Source organism: Salvelinus fontinalis, chromosome 14 (assembly GCF_029448725.1).
Source record: "Salvelinus fontinalis isolate EN_2023a chromosome 14, ASM2944872v1, whole genome shotgun sequence".
In the NCBI taxonomy this organism is placed as follows: domain Eukaryota; kingdom Metazoa; phylum Chordata; class Actinopteri; order Salmoniformes; family Salmonidae; genus Salvelinus; species Salvelinus fontinalis.
The window spans coordinates 43,110,293-43,129,510 of record NC_074678.1 but is presented as its reverse complement, the minus strand read 5'-3'; the positions used below and the strand labels follow the sequence as shown (position 1 = coordinate 43,129,510).

Genomic DNA, 19,218 nt, shown 5'->3' with positions numbered 1-19,218 from the left:
AATAAGCTATTATTGATCAGTGTTGAGTCATGCTTACAATGATGACACTTTCTAAATCACCAGTGCACTGGGAGCCATCTAAAACTCTGTATAACTGGAGCAGACAACATTTTGATGGAACAGTTTAACAGTTTAACAGTTTCTCTGTGGAATGGCACAGACTAAATAAAGTCCACTTAAAGAACAGCTTCATACGAACTGTCATAAAGCCCCAGAAAAAAATTGCTTTGTGATGTTCGTTTATAACGGTCTGTCTTTGTTGTACTGAAAAAAAAAGAGAAAAAAAAGAAAAAAAACACCGTCCACATGACACCGTGAACATTCCAGATCAGGCTGTTTTGAGCCTGCCTAGAGACATTTCATACTACATTGAAAACAATCTCTGGCTTTATTCATGACCAATGGTGTCATTCACACAGCTTCCCAACACAGCCCAGTCCAGCCCATTTCCCAGGACTCTCAGCCTGTATTGATGGATCTGTTGGGTAGGATTCGATAGCTGGAACAAGCAATCGAATCCTGCGTCCATGGAAATGCCTCGTGACCGTGCTGCAATTCCTTGAAGTTCTCCAGCGACGGCTCATTCATCCCATCTTCCAGAAAAATCTGAAGTAATTTCAGAGCAGCCCGTGTAAAATGAGACTTAAGATTAATTTACCTTCCATTTGCACTCCAATCCCTCTTGCTTTGGACAACAACTTAGCATGCCACTGGGCAATGGGCAACTTTTTTTTAATGGGGGGAGGTCTCAGTCGAGGTCTCAACTTACTGTTGCGAGTTATAATAGTAGAATGCACAAGGTGTATTCAAAATTTGGTTGTGCATCAGCAGTATTTATTTTGTTATGTCAGTCACTGATAGTCACTCAATTAGCCCATGTCAGCAAACATTTTTTAGATTGGTAAGTTAGCTGGCCGCTAGACTAACTTAGTAATCATGGTCAATTTACTGTCCGGGGGTCCCCCATTGATTTTGTTAGTCAGTCTCACTCGGATAGCATTTAAAAACTGCAAACATTTATCTTCACATTATGGCAAATGTGTAGAATTGCCTGAAATGAGTTATAAAACGGCAAAATCTTCTCTCCGCCCCACGGCAAAACGTAAAAATTATCTCCACTGTCAAGAGGGGAGCTGCTAAAATGTTTTGCTCGCAGTGTGTGTGTGTGGTGGGGGGGGGGGGGGGGGGGGGGTATGGATGTTGGTACGCAGACCCTTGAGCAACTGCGGCCCCTCACGAGGAGTTCAGCTTTTTTGTGGCCCCCTATCCTGTCAAAGTTGTCCAGGCCTAACAACTGTCTAGATACTAAACAGGCTCCAACTGTCTTCTATCATATTGATTATAGATGAAAAACAGCACACCTGCCACCTCAAACAGCTCCATCTGTTGCCCAACCACTTTCACACTAACAAAGTACTTCACACAGACTCCGTTCTCTTGCTCTATTGAAAAGGCCAGGTGGAAAAGGAAGGGGGCCAGGTGTGGTTGAGGCCAGGGGGACAGTCAGGTAAGAACATGTTGGAGACCCCCCCTGGGAGTTTACAGGCAAACTCATAATCTATAAAGAATGAATCACTCAGGGGCTTCATTAAATTAAGATAGTGAGAAATATTTCCATTGTGTACTTGCCCTTGTCTATTTTGAAGAGCGAGTTCTGCGTATGATACTTATTTTTAGGCTGTTGTTCAATCCCTCATTGTATCCCTTTGGAGTTGAACGTTGGACAACTGACTGCATTGTATGATGAAACTGTTGTGTCCTGGAATAACCAGGTTGCCATTTTCCCCATTTGCATTCCCTCATGCTACTCAGGTGGGTGCATAGCATTCTGGTTAGGGTAAGAGAGGGAGGAAGCCTAACAAAACTCATCTATTGCCCCCACAGAGACCTACATCCTTCCAAAATAGCTGGAACATTTCCGTACAAATGATCAACATCAAAATGATAAATAAAATACAAATGCACTTCCCCCTCACATCTGTGTCAATTCTAGCTAGCACTTAACTGTGCAGAAAATATAATGTCCAGTGGTCCACACACACTATCATATTCACACAAATTCCCATCTTCAAGTGAAGATTCCAACAGCCCCCTGCAGATATTACAGTTCCTCCGACAGAGGAATAGCTACTTGGTGACGCTAAAGCAATCTTTGGAGAAAGCAGCTCAGAACACAGTAAACAAAGAAGTCACAAGAACACACGCCTCTGCAATTTAGACGGGCAGAAAAACATCTATTCAACCTCAGGTTAGCCTTCAATTGCTAGTTGAAGGGGCAAGCAGCTTGGCAAACACCAACGTTGAACTGAAGAACCATGTTCAAAGTCCTCTGGAAAGCTGAGTGAACTGAAAGCTGAGAACTGAAAGCTGAGTGACAACTGGTCACTTCAGACAGTGGAACACAGCGCATTCAATCCTACTCCTTCCCCTCTCAGACTGTTGACTTTGTATGGTTCCTTCGAGTGTGTTTTCATGTGTGCAATTAACTTTTTCTTCAGGCCTCTTCACATCGCTCCAGGCCCAGGCATTTTTAACCAGTCTAGTGTGAATGACACACTTCAATTCTTAGGGCACCTTACGTAATTTTTACACTGAAACCTTGTTTCGCTACGACTTAAAATGGACAACTGACTGTCCGTGATCTTATAACCTCTGGATGTAACATCTTGTTGGAAAAGCATTCATTGAACTCTTCTACTCCTAATGCTTCCTTATTGCTGTAAGGAAGGAGCACAACACACTCATGTTCCAATGCCCACTCTTCTTTTATGAAAGTGAGTCATAGTAGGGCCACTGTGTGTGTCAAGGTGTTGTGTAGTGAGCTTTGATTCGGTATAAGTCGGTATACCATTTTTAAACATTAAATAATTGTATTTCCATGATTCCAACATTTCACGCAAGTGTTTTGATCTAAATCGGAAGTCAAATAGATTTTTGCCCATATCGTGCAGCCCTACAAGACAGTGTCGAAATGATCTCAAATGAGATCAACTTTGGTTGAAGTTTGATTGAAGGGTATAGAACAAGTCACGATGGAGAAAGCCCCATTGAAACTCACTTACAATGTATGTGTTTCAATTCTAGGGTCATGCACAACTCATAAAGCAAATGTTTAACTTCTATTATTCCAAATCATCATTCCAAAAATGCCAAGAGTGTGCAAAGCTGTCATCAAGGCAAAGGATGGCTACTTTGAACAATCTCAAATATACTTTGATTTGTTTAACACTATTTTGGTTACTACTTGTGTACAAATTTTTGACTGGTACTGTATATTGTGATATGATATTTTGGCCATAATCTCCCAGCCCTAATTTGGCCCCAAAAGCCCGACCACTGGCTCTACTGGCTGAGCGGCGCCCCATGCTGTCCTTCCAGCGGGGTGTTAAAAGTGCTCAACCAGAGGGGACTGTCATCATCAGTTCACACGGAGGGACACTGAAGCGTCATGTGACAATCGAACAGAACGCTTCCCTCCCTCCCTGGGAGAGCGTTCCATGCCATGTGTCCTTCAGGCCCCTGCCAGTCTACCGCCTGCTTCGGCTAGGCAAAACGAACAAGTGTGCTCGCATACTCCCTTAAAAGACAACTCAAGAAATGTGTCATTAATTTTGACGAGGAGATCTTAGTCGCGCAATTTTACATCTAACTAACATGTTTGGTGCAGTTTGCATACACCTTTATCCAGCTGTGTCCACCCCTACCCTCGACACCCATCCCCTCAGTTCTCCCCAAGCATCCTGTGAGTCAACACAGAATAAACGAGAGTGTATACATTTGACTGAATGTAAGTGTAAGAAACATTGTACGGTTTGTTTATGTAAGAGGGAGAGTGTATGGTGTGAATGAGAGAATGCATGAGTGTATTTGAGCATGAAAGAGTATGCATGTGTGAGAGAGTGAGTGTTTGCAAAACACTCCTCAGTCTCCCATTGAGAGCCCTATCAGTGCACACTCACTAATCATGGCTCACTGAGTGTTAGAGACAGGTTGAGGAAACAAGATAGTGTGCAGAGACAGACAGACAGGAAGGTGTTATTTTGAGGCTAGCTGTCTACTCCACACAGCCTTCTGGGACTCTGACTCCGTTAGAATACATTAACATTGATTAGTCATAGTCTGGTCCTAGATCTGTTTGTGCTTTTGCCCACTCCATTGTCATGCCAAAACTGTTTTGCATGAGCATTCCATAAGAGAGCCGAAACAGACTGGCACCCGGGCTAGATTAGTCATCCACCAAGCACATAACTTTAGATTGAGCTGGTCACCTTAGGGTGTACTTTGGGGCACTTTGTGAGTCATCCCCAAAAAATAAATAAATAAATAGCAGTAAACATCTGATAGAGTGTGGGAGCAAAAAAAACCACCCAATTGGTATATTGTGGAAGACTGAACTTCCTAGTTTTAAACAGTAATGGTCAAAAACATGTCAACCCACCAAGACATCTTCTGATGGCATTAACTGTGGAGTTGGACATACTGTAAAAACCTATGAAAAAGTTACACATTCATATTTATCTTTGTAACTAAGGCAGCCCTTACCTGTGGACAGGATGTGGTGCATGGCCACGGACAGGAAAAAGAAGGTGTCGCTGTAGTAGGCCCCGGAGCCGGCGCTGAAGTGCTTCTGCATGGCCTCCACGATGGGGAAGAGCTTCTGGCTCGGGACCCCCACGTCGTGGAACACCACCTTCACCACAACACACAAAAATGAGGGCAGTCAGTCATATGAGAAACATCTCATTCAGACAGCCAAGTCATTCCGACTTGATATTGTCAATTGCACAAGACACATGCGATTAGAATAATAATGTTATGGGCAAAATCAGGATGGGCATAAGGGTTCATCACTTTCAAACAAAGATCCCCCTGTCCCACTTCCCCTCCTCTCCTCTGCAGGTCACTTTCCCAGCCCATGAAACCCTGCTGCCCCCAGTGGGCCTAATCCCACGGTGCAGGGCAGGGATTTTGCTCCAGCGGTCCCCACTCCCCAGTCAGATTATGTGGATCTCCCTCCAGATTAATGAAAGAGGATTTTGCAGTAATTTATTACTGCAGAAACAAATATGTTCCAGATTGTGTCTCGGTTAAATGCTACTGCATTAAAGATGTGTGTGTGTGTGTGTGTGTGTGTGTGTGTGAGCGAGAGAGTGACTGTGTGGTAAAGGTGGGGATTAGACATATTTAAAAGCAGATGTGTGATTTGGACATGCAGACATAATTTAATGTTCCATAACTGATTAAGATAAGCCTCCCCTACGTCTAGCAATAAAAATAGCCCTGGAGATTGTATTGTGGAACAGCATGTAAGCCTAGCTTTGGAAACAGCTAACTGTTACGTTAGCCCATAGACTACCCACTAACCACGGTGCAATTAAAAGACCATCATCACAATAATTGTAGTTTTAATCAAATAAATCTTCTAAAGCTAACTGGGTGAAATCTGAATGTTGTGCTGATTTTGCCTTTCCCAAATGACTTGCAGCTGAGAGCGCCTCGATTTCGAAAATGCGGGAATGAGAGCAGCAAATTAAACATTTATATGATGTTTATTTCTAGATTTTGCTTGTATATTTAATAGACCACGTTCTTTTTTTAAGAGCTATGTATGAATAATTCAGATCGTAAACAAGACAGGGCAAACCACATGTACTAAATAGCCTAATACAGGAATACTCTTATATTCCTCAGGTGTACTGAACCAAATTACAACTTATATTCTATTTCGACTTTATAGAACATAAAGGAAAGGGTAGGCAAAGTGGAGCAGGAGAGAATAGACTCACCGAACATAAAATAGGCTGTCTACGATTGTCATTGTGATTATACACCGAACAAAAATATAAAACGCAACATGTAGAGTGTTGGTCCCATGTTTCATAAGCTGAAATAAAAAGATCCCATAAATGTTTCATATGCACAAAAAGCTTATTTCTCTCAAATTGTGCACAAATTTGTTTACATCCCTGTTAGTGAGTATTTCTCCTTTGCCAAGATAATCCATCCATCTGAGAGGTGTGGCATATCAAGAAGCTGATTAAACAGCATGATGATTACACATGTGTACCTTGTGCTGGGGACAAAAAAGGTGCAATTTTGTCACACAATGCCACAGATGTCTCAAGTTGAGCGAGCATGCAATTGGCATGCTGACTGCAGGAATATCCATCAGAGCTGAATATTAATGGCTCTACGATGAGCCGGCTACAACGTTGTTTTAGAGAATTTGGCAGTATGTCCAACCGGCCTCACAACCGCAGACCATGTGTATGGCGTTGTGTGGGCGAGTGGTTTGCAGATGTCAACGTTGTGAACAGAGTGCCCCATGGTGGTAGAGGGGTTATGGCATGGGCAGGCATAAGCTACAGACATCAAACACAATTGCATCTTTTGAATGCAATTTGAATGCACAAAAATATTGTGACGGGATCCTGAGGCTCATTTTCTTTAAGGTATTTGTGGCCAACAGATGCATATCTGTATTCCCAGTCATGTGAAATCCATAGATTAGTGCCTAATGGATTTATTTCAATTGACTCGTTTCCTCATGTGAACTAACTCAGTAAAATAAATGAAATTGTTGAATGTTGCGTTTATATTTTTGTTCAGTATAAATTCAATCAAGAAAACGTTGAATCTAAACCGAACAATGCAGACTGAACCAAGTTGCTTACTAATGCCACTGAGTACAACTAAATCCAATTGCTTACTAAAGCCAATAAGAAGAGCATGTTCTGAGTTGGATAGTTGACTAAGTACATGACAGCCAACAGAGGAGAGGTTAAGCCTCCTTTACGCACAAACCACTGGGATAATTACTTACTTGAGGAGAGGGGAGCTTTATCAAATTAAAAAAGTCCACTGTATTAAACCCTATGGGACATTAGCACAGGGGCAGCTGGTTGTCAGTCTGTCTGCAGCAGGCTGATTATCTGAAAAACCACTAAGGCCCGAGAGCATGGCACCACATAATTATCCCATTATCTCTACTAGTTCTAGCATTATAGCGTAACTCACTACATGATCATGACTCATGTGAGGCTACAATGAGTCTAACAAAAACAGAGAGAGTGAGAACATTTTGCTAAGCCAACACTATATTGATAAGTCACAATTCCATCCATAATTAGGCTACAAAGTTGGCTACAAAAGTGGTTCTCAGTTTAAATGTCCTTCATAACAATTGGGTTATACGCTAGCAAACAAGACAGAATATAGTAAGAAGAATAAAATACTCAGTCTAAGCAAGGCTAATTTTCCATTGTGAGTGACTCACAAGTGAGAAAAACAAAAAAGGTGACATTTCCAGTCACCTTGTTGGGTAGAGAATAACAGTTTCCTTTCCAAATCTGAGTCAAACTTCCGCATTGTTGAGAAGAATGTTTTCAATTGAAAACAGCCATTTCAGTATAGGCCTAAATACGTAGCCTAGCTCACATTAACAGGATACAGTACGGTCAAAATAAAACATACAAAAACACAGGAATCAAAGGGTTAGATACAAGCAAGTTAATAAGAATTGAATTTGGGCAGGTATTTGGTTCTGCACTGGTTTGAGAAGGGAAGCCCACATTGAGAAAAGCTTCCTTTCAGCTTTTCCTGGCTGGCTTCGCTGACTCCAGTCCACTGAACAGGGGGACTAGGGTCACCGACTGTCACCCCTCTACGTCATGAGAGCCTGCAGTACGAGCAACCACAGGGATGGTGGAAAGCCTATTGTCCTGTCCCATGCTTGTACCTACTGCCTAACAAATCATAAGCAATGTGGGCAACACCCATGGGACCGGGCAGTAACAACAGAAACAACGATTTTCCTTCAATTCATATGGGCTACTCTGTCAACAAGGCCACACACAAGCATATACACTCACTTGTTAGAGTGAGAGTAACTTATACATGCGCGTGTGGGTCAGAGCTGCTGTAATGAGCATGGCCCCCGGCGGTGGGATTGTATAGGCTGTTTGCGCTGGTTTTACAGGGGTCTCAGCAGTGTTGTAAAGTACTTAAGTAGCACTTTAAAGTATTTTTTACTTAAGTCGTTTTTGGGGGTATTTGACAACTTTTACTCCACTAAATTCCTCATGGAAATACTGTATTCTGTACTCCATACTTTTCCCCTGACACTCAAAAGTACTCATTATTTGAATGCATAGCAGGACAGGGAAATGGTCAAAATCACACTTATCAACATCCCTGGTCATCCCTACTGATGATTTGGTGGACTCACTAAACACGTATGCCTCATTTGTAAATTATGTCTTGGAGTGTGCCCCTATCTATGCGTACATTTTAAAAACAAGAAAATGGTTCTGTCTGGTTAACTTAATATAAGGAATTTGAACATTTGATACTTTTACATTTGATGCTTAAGTATTTTTCAGCAATTACATTTACTTTTGATACTTAAGTATATTTAAAACTAAATACATTGACTTTTAGTCTTTTTTTTTTGTAAATTTCTATTTTTTTACTCGAGTATGACAATTGGGTACTTTTTCCACCATTGGGTCTCAGACAGTGTTTTGTCACTAAAAATTCACAGAGGGGTTACATAACCACTGTCCTGTGTTGGCGCTCCTGAGATAAATAATTAAAGAAATTAGGTGAGGATCTGCTGAAAAGCATGTCAACATGCTCACAGGCCATTGCAGTTCATAGCCAGCCCCAAGAAGATCCGTCCCATTAGTGACTGTGCAGGATGTGTTTGTGTGTGTTCAGTGGGCCCTGGGTGTTCAGTAAAGCGCTACTCATCTGAGAGCTGCTGCTGCATCCTATGGCTGGGGCTGACAGGAGCGCAGAGGAATAAACTGGATGTCACAGCCTGTCAAGTTCTCATTATATAGCATTACCCTGTTGTGCCTGACAAAGGGGGTTGGAGTAGGGTTCGGTTGGGAGCGAGGGAGAGGAGCATTAGCTGAAGAGGGAGTAATCTGTCCCTCTGGCTCTGAGCCGCCTAAGATGCTAAGCTGAGGAAACTGCTAAACTGAGCAAACTGCCACTCAATCCAAGGCAGAGGATCAGACTAAGCTAATGCAGTCCCTCAACATTCCCCATCAGATGAAGATATGTTACCGGGGACGTGCCTAGCTGGTGAGGGAGGATTTACCTTCATTAGAGGGGGATAAACAACTTGTAAACCAGTTTGTTATCGCGTGCTCTGTGATGCAGACAAAAGAGGTGAGCGGAGTCCCTTACTGCAACAAACTGTACTCAGATCAAGGGGAAGACAGAGGAATTCATAGTTAGGAATCGGAGGTTAAATTTCTATAGCAGAAAGTCTGCCATGTTTTGCTCTACCGCAGGTTTGAAATCAGACTGTCACATACTCTTCAGGTACAGGGCTTCTGTCAGTGAAGACATTCTAAAGATGCATCAAGACCATGCATGGACTATATTAGGTACAGCATAATCCTCCCAGTGGCTGAAAAAAGCAGAAGAGGGGTATTTCTAAACTGTAATATGTTTTGGAAGGGCAACACTGCCCCCCTGTGTTAAAGAATACAACTGTTCACTCAGTGCATTGTTGCACTCTAGCCAGTCTGCTCCTCCAAGCGGGGCCTGTGCTTGCCAGGTTCAGGAATAACCCTCGTTTTAAGAATTAAACTTGGGTCTCCACACTTTAGGACTAACATGCCATGTAACACCAGCACATATACACTGACTGTAAGAAATGCATCAGGGCTCCAATCAGACTTGCCTCGTACTGAAACGTTGCGTCGAGTAGCAGCCCCGGGAGCATCCTCTCGCCCAGCTCTCGGCTGGCCTCGTCGCTCACAAAATGAAGGACCAGGACCTCTTCGTCCAGGAAGAGACCGTATTTAGCCATGGATAACATGGCCACCCGGAACTTCTCCTGAAGGCTCCGGCTCTTGTCCACCTTGGTGAACATCATGAGGGCATGGTAGTACTGGCTGAACTTGGGTCCACTGTCTGCCCCAATATCCGCCTTCCTAGTCCTGCCTTCGCCCTCCTCCCGATCGCCACCCTCTCGGTGCAGCAGCCTGGTGTCCAGGGAAAGGTCTGCGTCGTTCCGGTTGCCGTTTTGGCTGGCCTGGGTCTGCTTGATGCGCTTGGTGTTGCTTGAGAAATCATGCCTCTCCGAGCCAAAGTAGTAGAAGGCTGCAACGGCCAGAGCTGCTCCGAGGAGCAGGACAAACTGATGGAACCTGAAGGTGCCCATGCAGTAACTATCACAGCTGAGTGTCAAAAACCTTATCGTCACAACTTGCAGAAAATGGGGATGAACCCTGAGTTCAACATCCTGTACGTTTCTAATGCAATGTTGGTTTCAGAAAGAAGCCATTAATTTACTAGTCTTGTCCACACCCTGACAAGTTTGAGTAGTCCTTTTCCTATAAAATTGGAATGAATGTATAACTAGGGTCAGTCTTACCCTTCAGAATGGTGTACCTTTGTACAATACAACAAAGTTAATATTGTCACATGAAAGAAATGTGATGTGTAGTGCAAATTAAATACATCCACAATACAAAGTAGCTGAATCACATTAAATAATGTAATGTTCTTCCCCCCCTCCCAAAAACAGCGATTCTTGCAACAGCACACATTCTTGTGTGAAGAGCTAAACTGAGCTTGTAAAGACAGGAGTTTTTCGTGAAGCTAGGTTCTCCAGCATGCAATGACCTACCTGAGGAACGCTCAATAAATTCACTATTGATAACTGGTCGCGCAATTTGCTAGCAAAATCATTGAATCATCAACAGTCGATACTTCTAAAAATGCTTAGCTGTACAACTACGTTCATTCCGTGGGGTGCTGAAATTCAACAATGTATTTATTTTTTATTATCGAATACAACCACCGACTTTTTCCTAATATGTGTTGCATTCGGACTGATTTGAGCGGTTGTGCCGATTGAAGCTCGGTTTACTTTGTACGTCTGACAACAGCAGTTGAGCAACACAAATTAGGAAAAGGTCGGTGGTTGTATTTGAAACGTTTTTATTAAAAGTATTAATTTAAAAAACGCTGCGGAAGGACCACAGTTGTACAGGATAAACATATGTACAGGTAACGTTAAGCGTTTTCGAACTTATTTTTTACAAGTAATAGTTATTGACTCAATGTTGTTCCTAACAAATACCGCGACCATTTATCAATGTCTATACTCCGTCTCGATATAAGAGAACGAAGGGAGTTGAGTGTTCCTCATCTAGCAATGAGCATATAACATAGTCAAGCCACTAAGACAAATGTACACCTTTGAAAGAAAGTACATTGATTTACTGACCACTCTGGGGGTTGGAGAACTCTCGATGCAGTCAGTCGAGTTGGAGCAGGTAGACTGATAGTTAGTTAGCTAGCTGCTAAAGATGTACATTAACGTTAAATGGACGCAACAGATGTATACAGACAAAATAATGTCACGAACGCTGTGAAGGCCGCAAAATATTCCACAGGTGACTCTATAGCTTGTCAACTTGAAATCACAACCATTCCATAAAAAGTGTATTCTGAAATTAGATAATGTTTTGCTTGTATGTAGTTAGCTAGTTTGTCACACTAATCTAAATTACACTTCCGGTGATGTCTAATGCCTCGTTCAAAACAACTGCAAACTCGGAAAAATACGAGGTCAAATCATGTCAGGGATCTTCAGGTCGGAACTCTATAAAGAGGCCCGAGTTCGATGTGGAATTACGAGTTGGATGACCGTTCAGATCTATTTTTCCCAGCCAGAGCAAATTTTTCACGAGTTCCCAGTCGTTTTGAACGCGGCATTATGCTGCCTACACATCTCGTAATTCCGTAAATACCAGCATACTTCTTAATATTCTTCTTTAAATTTGCATTGGCGGATCACAACCAACTGAAAGTTGCTTACAATCAATCACATGTATGTATAAAGCCCTTTTTACATCAGCAGATGTCACAAAGTGCTATACAGAAACCCAGCCTAAAACAGCAAGCAATTCAAGTGTAGAAGCACGGTGGCTAGGGAAAACTCCCTAGAAAGGCCAGAACCTAGGAAGAAGCCTAGAGAGGAACCAGGCTCTGAAGGATGGCCAGTCCTCTTCTGGATGTGCCGTGTATCCCACTACACTGGAGTGTGAATATAGGCGAATATGTTGATAAGTCACTGTCCTAGAGCTGTGTTTCCAAAAAGGGGGTACCAGAAGGTACGTGGGAAGAATTTTGAAAATGGATAAGAATATGTTCACGTTTTTAAAATCATAATAAGCAGGAAAACATTTACTGGGGTCACTGGTGTGAAATCTCTAGTTATTTTATATTTATAGGCCTACTTTTTCAAATTTAGTTTCCGTGCGTGTGCATTGCACTGTTTACCTGTTCTCTGCTCGCGCCAAGTGCCCGTGATCCTTTGCGCGGTTCGCTAGAGTGCCTGCTGCTGTTATCCTCACAGACACTATGATTGGTAAGACAGCAGCTGATGCACTGAAGACTGAATTAGTGATGGGCATTCCGGCTCTTTTCAGTGAGACGGCTCTTTTGGCTCCCAAACGGCTCTTTAAAAAAAACATGTTTTGTATTTTTTCAAGTCAAACCGTTTGCGATAGTTTGACTATGATTGGTGTTAAAACAATTCAAATTAAATTATTAAATTAAATCATACTCTACCTTAACCACAATGTATTTAAAAATGCATTGGTTTGTTATGAAAAATAATGCTATTAAACATTTGCATTTAAAGTATAACTTTTTAATGTATATAAACAAAGTGCATATAAATCTAACCATTTAAAACGAATACATTCTGAACAGCATAATAGAATATTGCACCATATCAAATAAAAATATATATTTTTGTCCCGTTTTCGAGAAGACCCTCTCAGAGGGAACGGATGTGGCCACTATGCAAAGTCTCCCTGTCATGACTTTAGTAAGTCGTGGGTAGACAGAGGCCTTGTTCTTCCACCAACTCAGAGGATCTGCAGATCTTTAGAGGAAGCAGGGGCTCCTCCAAATAGGATCGGACCTCCATTATGGCATCTGCTGAGGGATTCCTTTGTGCTGCATCCCCAGTTGCTCTCCCGTCAAACAGTGCCTGAGCCAGCTGACTGCTGGGGCTGTCCCTCCCTGCTGCTGAGGTTATTCTTTGAAGAGCCTCATCAATCGCTCTGGCATCACTGAAGGCTAACTTCTTAAACCTGGGGTCAAGTGCAGCAGTTTCTGATAGCATGTGATTATATTCCATTCTGTGGAACTTTCTGTCCATTGATGAACATAGGGTGTCCATAAACTCTGTCACATGTCCTGTGGTTACATTTGCTTCTCTCTGGCGGCTGGCTGTGATTTGCTGCAGACCCTTACACAGGAGTATCATTATTGAGGCTGTCACATAGCTGAAAAGAGAGAACAGTAACTTATTAGTTCAGGTTCATGTTTTGTCTACTGATACTACATTCGGATCTACTGCTCATATACATATATAATACTGGATTAAATAATGATGTAGTAATAACTGCTGACTGTACCTCTCCACTGATCTCCACAGTGACCTGCTCAAAGGGTTCCAGGACCCTGCACACCTCCTCCACCACCTCCCATTCCTCTTGGGTCAGAGCATCAACTGCATGTCTGGCAGACATATCAGTGTGGATGACGGATCACCACCTCAAGCTGAACCTCGGCAAGACGGAGCTGCTCTTCCTCCCGGGGAAGGACTGCCCGTTCCATGATCTCGCCATCACGGTTGACAACTCCATTGTGTCCTCCTCCCAGAGTGCTAAGAACCTTGGCGTGATCCTGGACAACACCCTGTCGTTCTCAACTAACATCAAGGCGGTGACCCGTTCCTGTAGGTTCATGCTCTACAACATTCGCAGAGTACGACCCTGCCTCACGCAGGAAGCGGCGCAGGTCCTAATCCAGGCACTTGTCATCTCCCGTCTGGATTACTGCAACTCGCTGTTGGCTGGGCTCCCTGCCTGTGCCATTAAACCCCTACAACTCATCCAGAACGCCGCAGCCCGTCTGGTGTTCAACTTTCCCAAGTTCTCTCACGTCACCCCGCTCCTCCGCTCTCTCCACTGGCTTCCAGTTGAAGCTCGCATCCGCTACAAGACCATGGTGCTTGCCTACGGAGCTGTGAGGGGAACGGCACCTCCGTACCTTCAGGCTCTGATCAGGCCCTACACCCAAACAAGGGCACTGCGTTCATCCACCTCTGGCCTGCTCGCCTCCCTACCTCTGAGGAACTACAGTTCCTGCTCAGCCCAGTCAAAACTGTTCGCTGCTCTGGCACCCCAATGGTGGAACAAACTCCCTCACGACGCCAGGTCAGCGGAGTCAATCACCACCTTCCGGAGACACCTGAAACCCCACCTCTTTAAGGAATACCTAGGATAGGATAAAGTAATCCTTCTAACCCCCCCCCCCCCCCCTTAAAAGAGTTAGATGCACTATTGTAAAGTGGTTGTTCCACTGGATATCATAAGGTGAATGCACCAATTTGTAAGTCGCTCTGGATAAGAGCGTCTGCTAAATGACTTAAATGTAAATGTAACTGGAATGGAGTGTAATGGCGCAAATGGAGTGAATGGAATGGTATCAAATGTGTTTGATACCATTCCATTTACTTCATTCCAGCCATTATTATGAGCTGTCCTCCCCTCAGCAGCCTCCACTGGCTCCTACGGTGCAAATAGTAAGCTCACATTTATCCAAACTCAACAGTGAGTTCAGTGAATTGGTAATTGCTGGAAACTCTTCTATCATCTCATTTGCACCTCGGACGTTATTTGTCAACAAAAAGGACAGCACGCATGGCGGCATCTTCAGCAGTTATTGTTTATGGTAAGAACAAAATACAAGTTGTTGATACAAAATTGAGTCTGTTCATCTTCCTTTTGTATTAGAAAGTCACAGCAGCTCTGGATATACTTTTTATGGGCAAAAGAATTGACCTCAATGTTTGAAAACGTGAATACAGTGCACCCAACTTCTATTTACGACTTCACAACTGACAATTACCAGTTACCACCTTCTCACTTGGCTATTGCTATGAACACAGCAAAAATCCACTCCCCCTAGATCAGGTATTGGCAACTGGTGGCCCCCGTTTTGTAGGACCACGGATCATTTTCCCAAAAATAATAATTTTATATATAGTACCAGTCAAAAGTTTGGACACACCTACTCATTCAAGGGTTTTTCTTTCTTTTTTTTATTTTCTACATTGTAGAATAGTAGTGAAGACATCAAAACTATGAAATAGCACATATGGATTCATGTAGTGACCAAAAAAGTTTTAAACAAATCAAAATATATTTTATATTTGAGTTTCTTCAAAGTAGCCACCCTTTGCTTTGATGACAGCTTTGCATACTCTTCTCATTCTCTCAACCAGCTTCACATGGAATGCTTTTCCAGTCTTGAAGGAGTTCCCCACATATGCTGAGCACTTGTTGGCTGCCATCTCAATTGGGTTAAGGTCGGTGATTGTAGAGGCCAGGTCATCTGATGCAGCATTCCATCACTCTTCTTGTTGGTCAAATAGCCCTTACACAGCCTGGAGGTGTGTTGGGTCATTGTCCTGTTGAAAAACAAATGATAGTCCCACTAAGCGCAAACCAGATGGGATGGTGTATCGCTGCAGACTGCTGTGGTAGCCATGCTGGGTAAGTGTGCTTTGAATTCTAAATAAATCACTGACAGTGTCACCAGCAAAGCACTCCCACACCACCACCTCCATGCTTTGCGGTGGGAACCACACATGCTGAGATCATCTGTTCACCTACTCTCCGTCTCAAAAAGACACAGCGGTTGGAACCAAAAATCTCAAATTTGGACTCATCAGACCAAAGGACAGATTTACACCGGTCTAATGTCCATTGCTCATGTTTCTTGGCCCAAGCAAGTCTCTTCTTTATTGGTGTCCTTTAGTAGTTGTTTCTTTGCAGCGATTCGACCATGAAGGCCTGATTCAGGCAGTCTCCTCTGAACAGTTGATGTTGAGATGTGTTGGTTACTTAAACTCTGTGAAGCATTTATTTGGGCTGCAATTTGAGGCTGGTAACTCTAATGAACTTATCATCTGCAGCAGAGGTAACTTCCTTTCCTGTGGCGGTCCTCATGAGAGTCAGTTTCATCATAGCGCTTGATGGTTTTTGCGACTGCACTTGAAGAAACTTTTGAAGTTCTTGAAATGTCCCGGATTGAGTGACTTTCATGCCTTAAAGTAATGATGGATTGTCATTTCTCTTTGCGTATTTGGCTATCTTCTTTATACCAACCCTACCTTGTCACAACACAACTGACTTTTAACAAGGCACACCTGTTAATTAAAGTACATTCCAGGTGACTACCTAAATTAAGCTGGTTGATAGAATGCCAAGTGTGTGCAAAGCTGTCATCGAGGCGAAGGGTGGCTACTTTGAAGAATCTCAAATATATAAAATATATTTGGATTTGTTTAACACTTTTTTGGTCACTACATGATTCCATATGTGTAATTTCATAGTTTTGATGTCTTCACTATTATTCTACAATGTAGAAAATAGTAAAACATAAAGAAAAACTCTTGAATGAAAATGTGTGTCCAAACTTTTGACTGGTACTGTATATATTTATATTCCAGACTCTAACATTGCTCGTTATGATATTTCTTATTTTAGGAATTTGTGTGTATTGTATTACTTTACTTACTGTTGGAGCTAGAAACATAAGCATTTCGCTGCACCTGCGATAACATCTCCAAAATATGTGTGCTCGATCAATAAAATTGGATTTGATTTGACATTGAAGTCATTACATCTGGTTTGCAAGCATGTAAATGGTTTGTGTGGAATATATGGTTAATGAAATAGTGAAACATATGTAGATGTATTGTTGTAGGTACTAGTATGTGGAAGAGAGGGAAATATTCCATGTGTAGGGGGTGGAAGGAATTTTGGGGGTGGGAGAGTTTTACATATTTTTTTATTTTTTATTAACCCCTCCATCACAACCCCCCCCCCCCTCAAATATCTTAGTTTTTTTTACAGTGTATGTGCTACATATACATACATTTTTGCATACACATTTTACATACATGGAACTTTTTATATAAAGAAATCACATATCAGTAATACATTACCAAACATAAACTCGTTAATCACAACCCTCAGCCACTCTCAGCCCATCCCACCTATCACCATAGACCACCCTCGTTTGGTTTCCATGTGCCATATATTTTTTAATTCTGCTGTGATGTTTTACAAAAATGTTTAACCTTTCTAATCGTTTATTATCCACAGATTGTGAGCTACAGATGAAAACCTTTCCTACGAGTATTATTACATTATTTATTGACTGACTATTGCTTTCCAAATCACCCAACACTCCTATTTGTAAGGTTCATTTTAAGTGTATGTTTATTTTTTTTATTTTTTTAACCATTCCTGAACCTGTGTCCAGAAACAAGCTACATAGGGGCAATACCAGAATGAATGATCAATTGATTCTGTCTCTTTACAGTAAAATCTACAGAGCTGAGATTGTTGTATGCCCCATATATGTATATATATATATATATATATATATATATATATATATATACACTGCTCAAAAAAATAAAGGGAACACTTAAACAACACAATGTAACTCCAAGTCAATCACACTTCTGTGAAATCAAACTGTCCACTTAGGAAGCAACACTGATTGACAATAAATTTCACATGCTGTTGTGCAAATGGAATAGACAAAAGGTGGAAATTATAGGCAATTAGCAAGACACCCCCAATAAAGGAGTGGTTCTGCAGGTGGTGACCACAGACCACTCCTTTATTGGGGGTGTCTTGCTAATTGCCTATAATTTCCACCTTTTGTCTATTCCATTTGTGTAAATTGAAAAACTCTAGGTGTTGAATCAAGTGTAATTTTTTGTACCAGTTCATAAACCATGTGCCATGGAATTGGTACATTGAAAATCTCCTCCCATTTATTTTGCAACCTGTGTGGCGCAGCTGTCAACATTTTTGTCCTCCGATGAAACTGGTATATTTTTCTATTTATGCCAGTTCCTTTCAGACGATTTGTATTATTTAATATATGGCAGGCAAACAAGTTCCCTACCTTCTCCCTTTTCCACTTGCCTCCTCCATTTTTGGGGTAGTGCTGCAATCAGTTGGTTGAAAGTTTGGATTGAGCGGATATTTTCATATTTTTTTGATAACTGCATATGTGACAACTCCTCCGTTTCTATTCATAATATCATTAATATTTATAATACAAATTTGTAAAAAAAATCCCAAAATAATAGTTTTTTATTAATCAGTATATTTAAGTTTAACCATAACATTTGTTGTAATATTTGTTTTCTTTTCTGGAGGATAAAACTGAATTTGTAACCAGCTTTGTATTGCTTGTTTAAGAAAGGGTGATACTTAAAAAAATAAATAATTTTCAATTAGTCGGAAATGAGAAGTTGTAATCTGTATGAAGTCAAAAAGGCAATTTTTTAACAAAGGATGAGCTTTTCTTAATAATCTACTGGAGAACCATTTTGGGTTTAAGTATAATTTATGTACGAGTGAAGCTTTTAGTGAGAGTTTTAAAGCTTTAATAATTAATAATTTTAGCCCCCCAAACTCATATTCATTATATAAATAGGCATGTTTAATTTTGTTTGGCTTAGCATTCCAAATAAAATGAAATATTTGTGGCTCACTAGATTTAAAAATGTAGTCATCTGGAGTAGGCAGTGCCATTAGTAAGTAAACTGGGATAAGACCAAAGAGTTAATCAATGTGATTTTTCCATAAATAGACAGGTATTTACCTCTCCATGGTTGCAGAATCGTATCTATTTTTGCTAATTTTCTATTGAAATGAATTGTGGTAAATTCATTTATATTTTGAGATGTGAATCCCAAGTATGTCTACTTCACCATCCACCAATTTTATTGGTAAAGTACAAGGTAGTTTAAACACTTTTTTTAAGGATCCAATACATAATATGGTACACTTGTCATAATTAGGTTTTAATCCAGAGAGGCTAGAAAAGTGATCAAGATCTTCAATGAGACTGTGCAGGGATCCAGATTGGGGATTTAAGAAAAAAACTAGAGTCCTCGGCATACTTTGACACTTTTTTTGTTTTTATCCCCTGAATTTCTTTCCCCTTGATGTTCTTGTTGGATCTAATTTTAATAGCTAGCATTTCAATTGCCATAATAAATAGATACGGAGACAATGGACAGCCTTGTTTTACTCCTCTTTAAAAGCTCAATACTTTCTGAGAAGTAACCATTATTTA

The 19,218-nt window shown here is 41.4% G+C and overlaps 1 protein-coding gene and 1 pseudogene across 1 annotated transcript; one reads left to right on the top strand and one right to left on the bottom strand.

Moving 5' to 3' along the window:
• Positions 1-10,731, bottom strand: part of LOC129810912 (xyloside xylosyltransferase 1-like) — a 54,191-nt pseudogene extending 43,460 nt beyond the window's left edge.
• A 213-nt stretch (positions 10,732-10,944) lies between these two features.
• On the top strand, positions 10,945-17,411 carry LOC129869331 (uncharacterized). The gene is made up of 3 exons (XM_055943670.1): positions 10,945-11,031; positions 13,478-14,185; positions 17,380-17,411. Exons 2-3 carry the CDS (start codon positions 13,582-13,584, stop codon positions 17,409-17,411), a joined length of 636 nt encoding a protein of 211 aa, XP_055799645.1. The 5' UTR covers positions 10,945-11,031; positions 13,478-13,581.
• Positions 17,412-19,218: the final 1,807 nt, after the last annotated feature.

Bases quoted from the DNA above. Each gene is read 5' to 3' on its own strand.
- LOC129869331 (XM_055943670.1), top strand. From the start codon at position 13,582: ATGACGGATCACCACCTCAAGCTGAACCTCGGCAAGACGGAGCTGCTC. The intron at 14,186-17,379 runs GTTCCTGCTCAG...ACCTGTGTCCAG, and splicing joins CCTACCTCTGAGGAACTACA to AAACAAGCTACATAGGGGCA.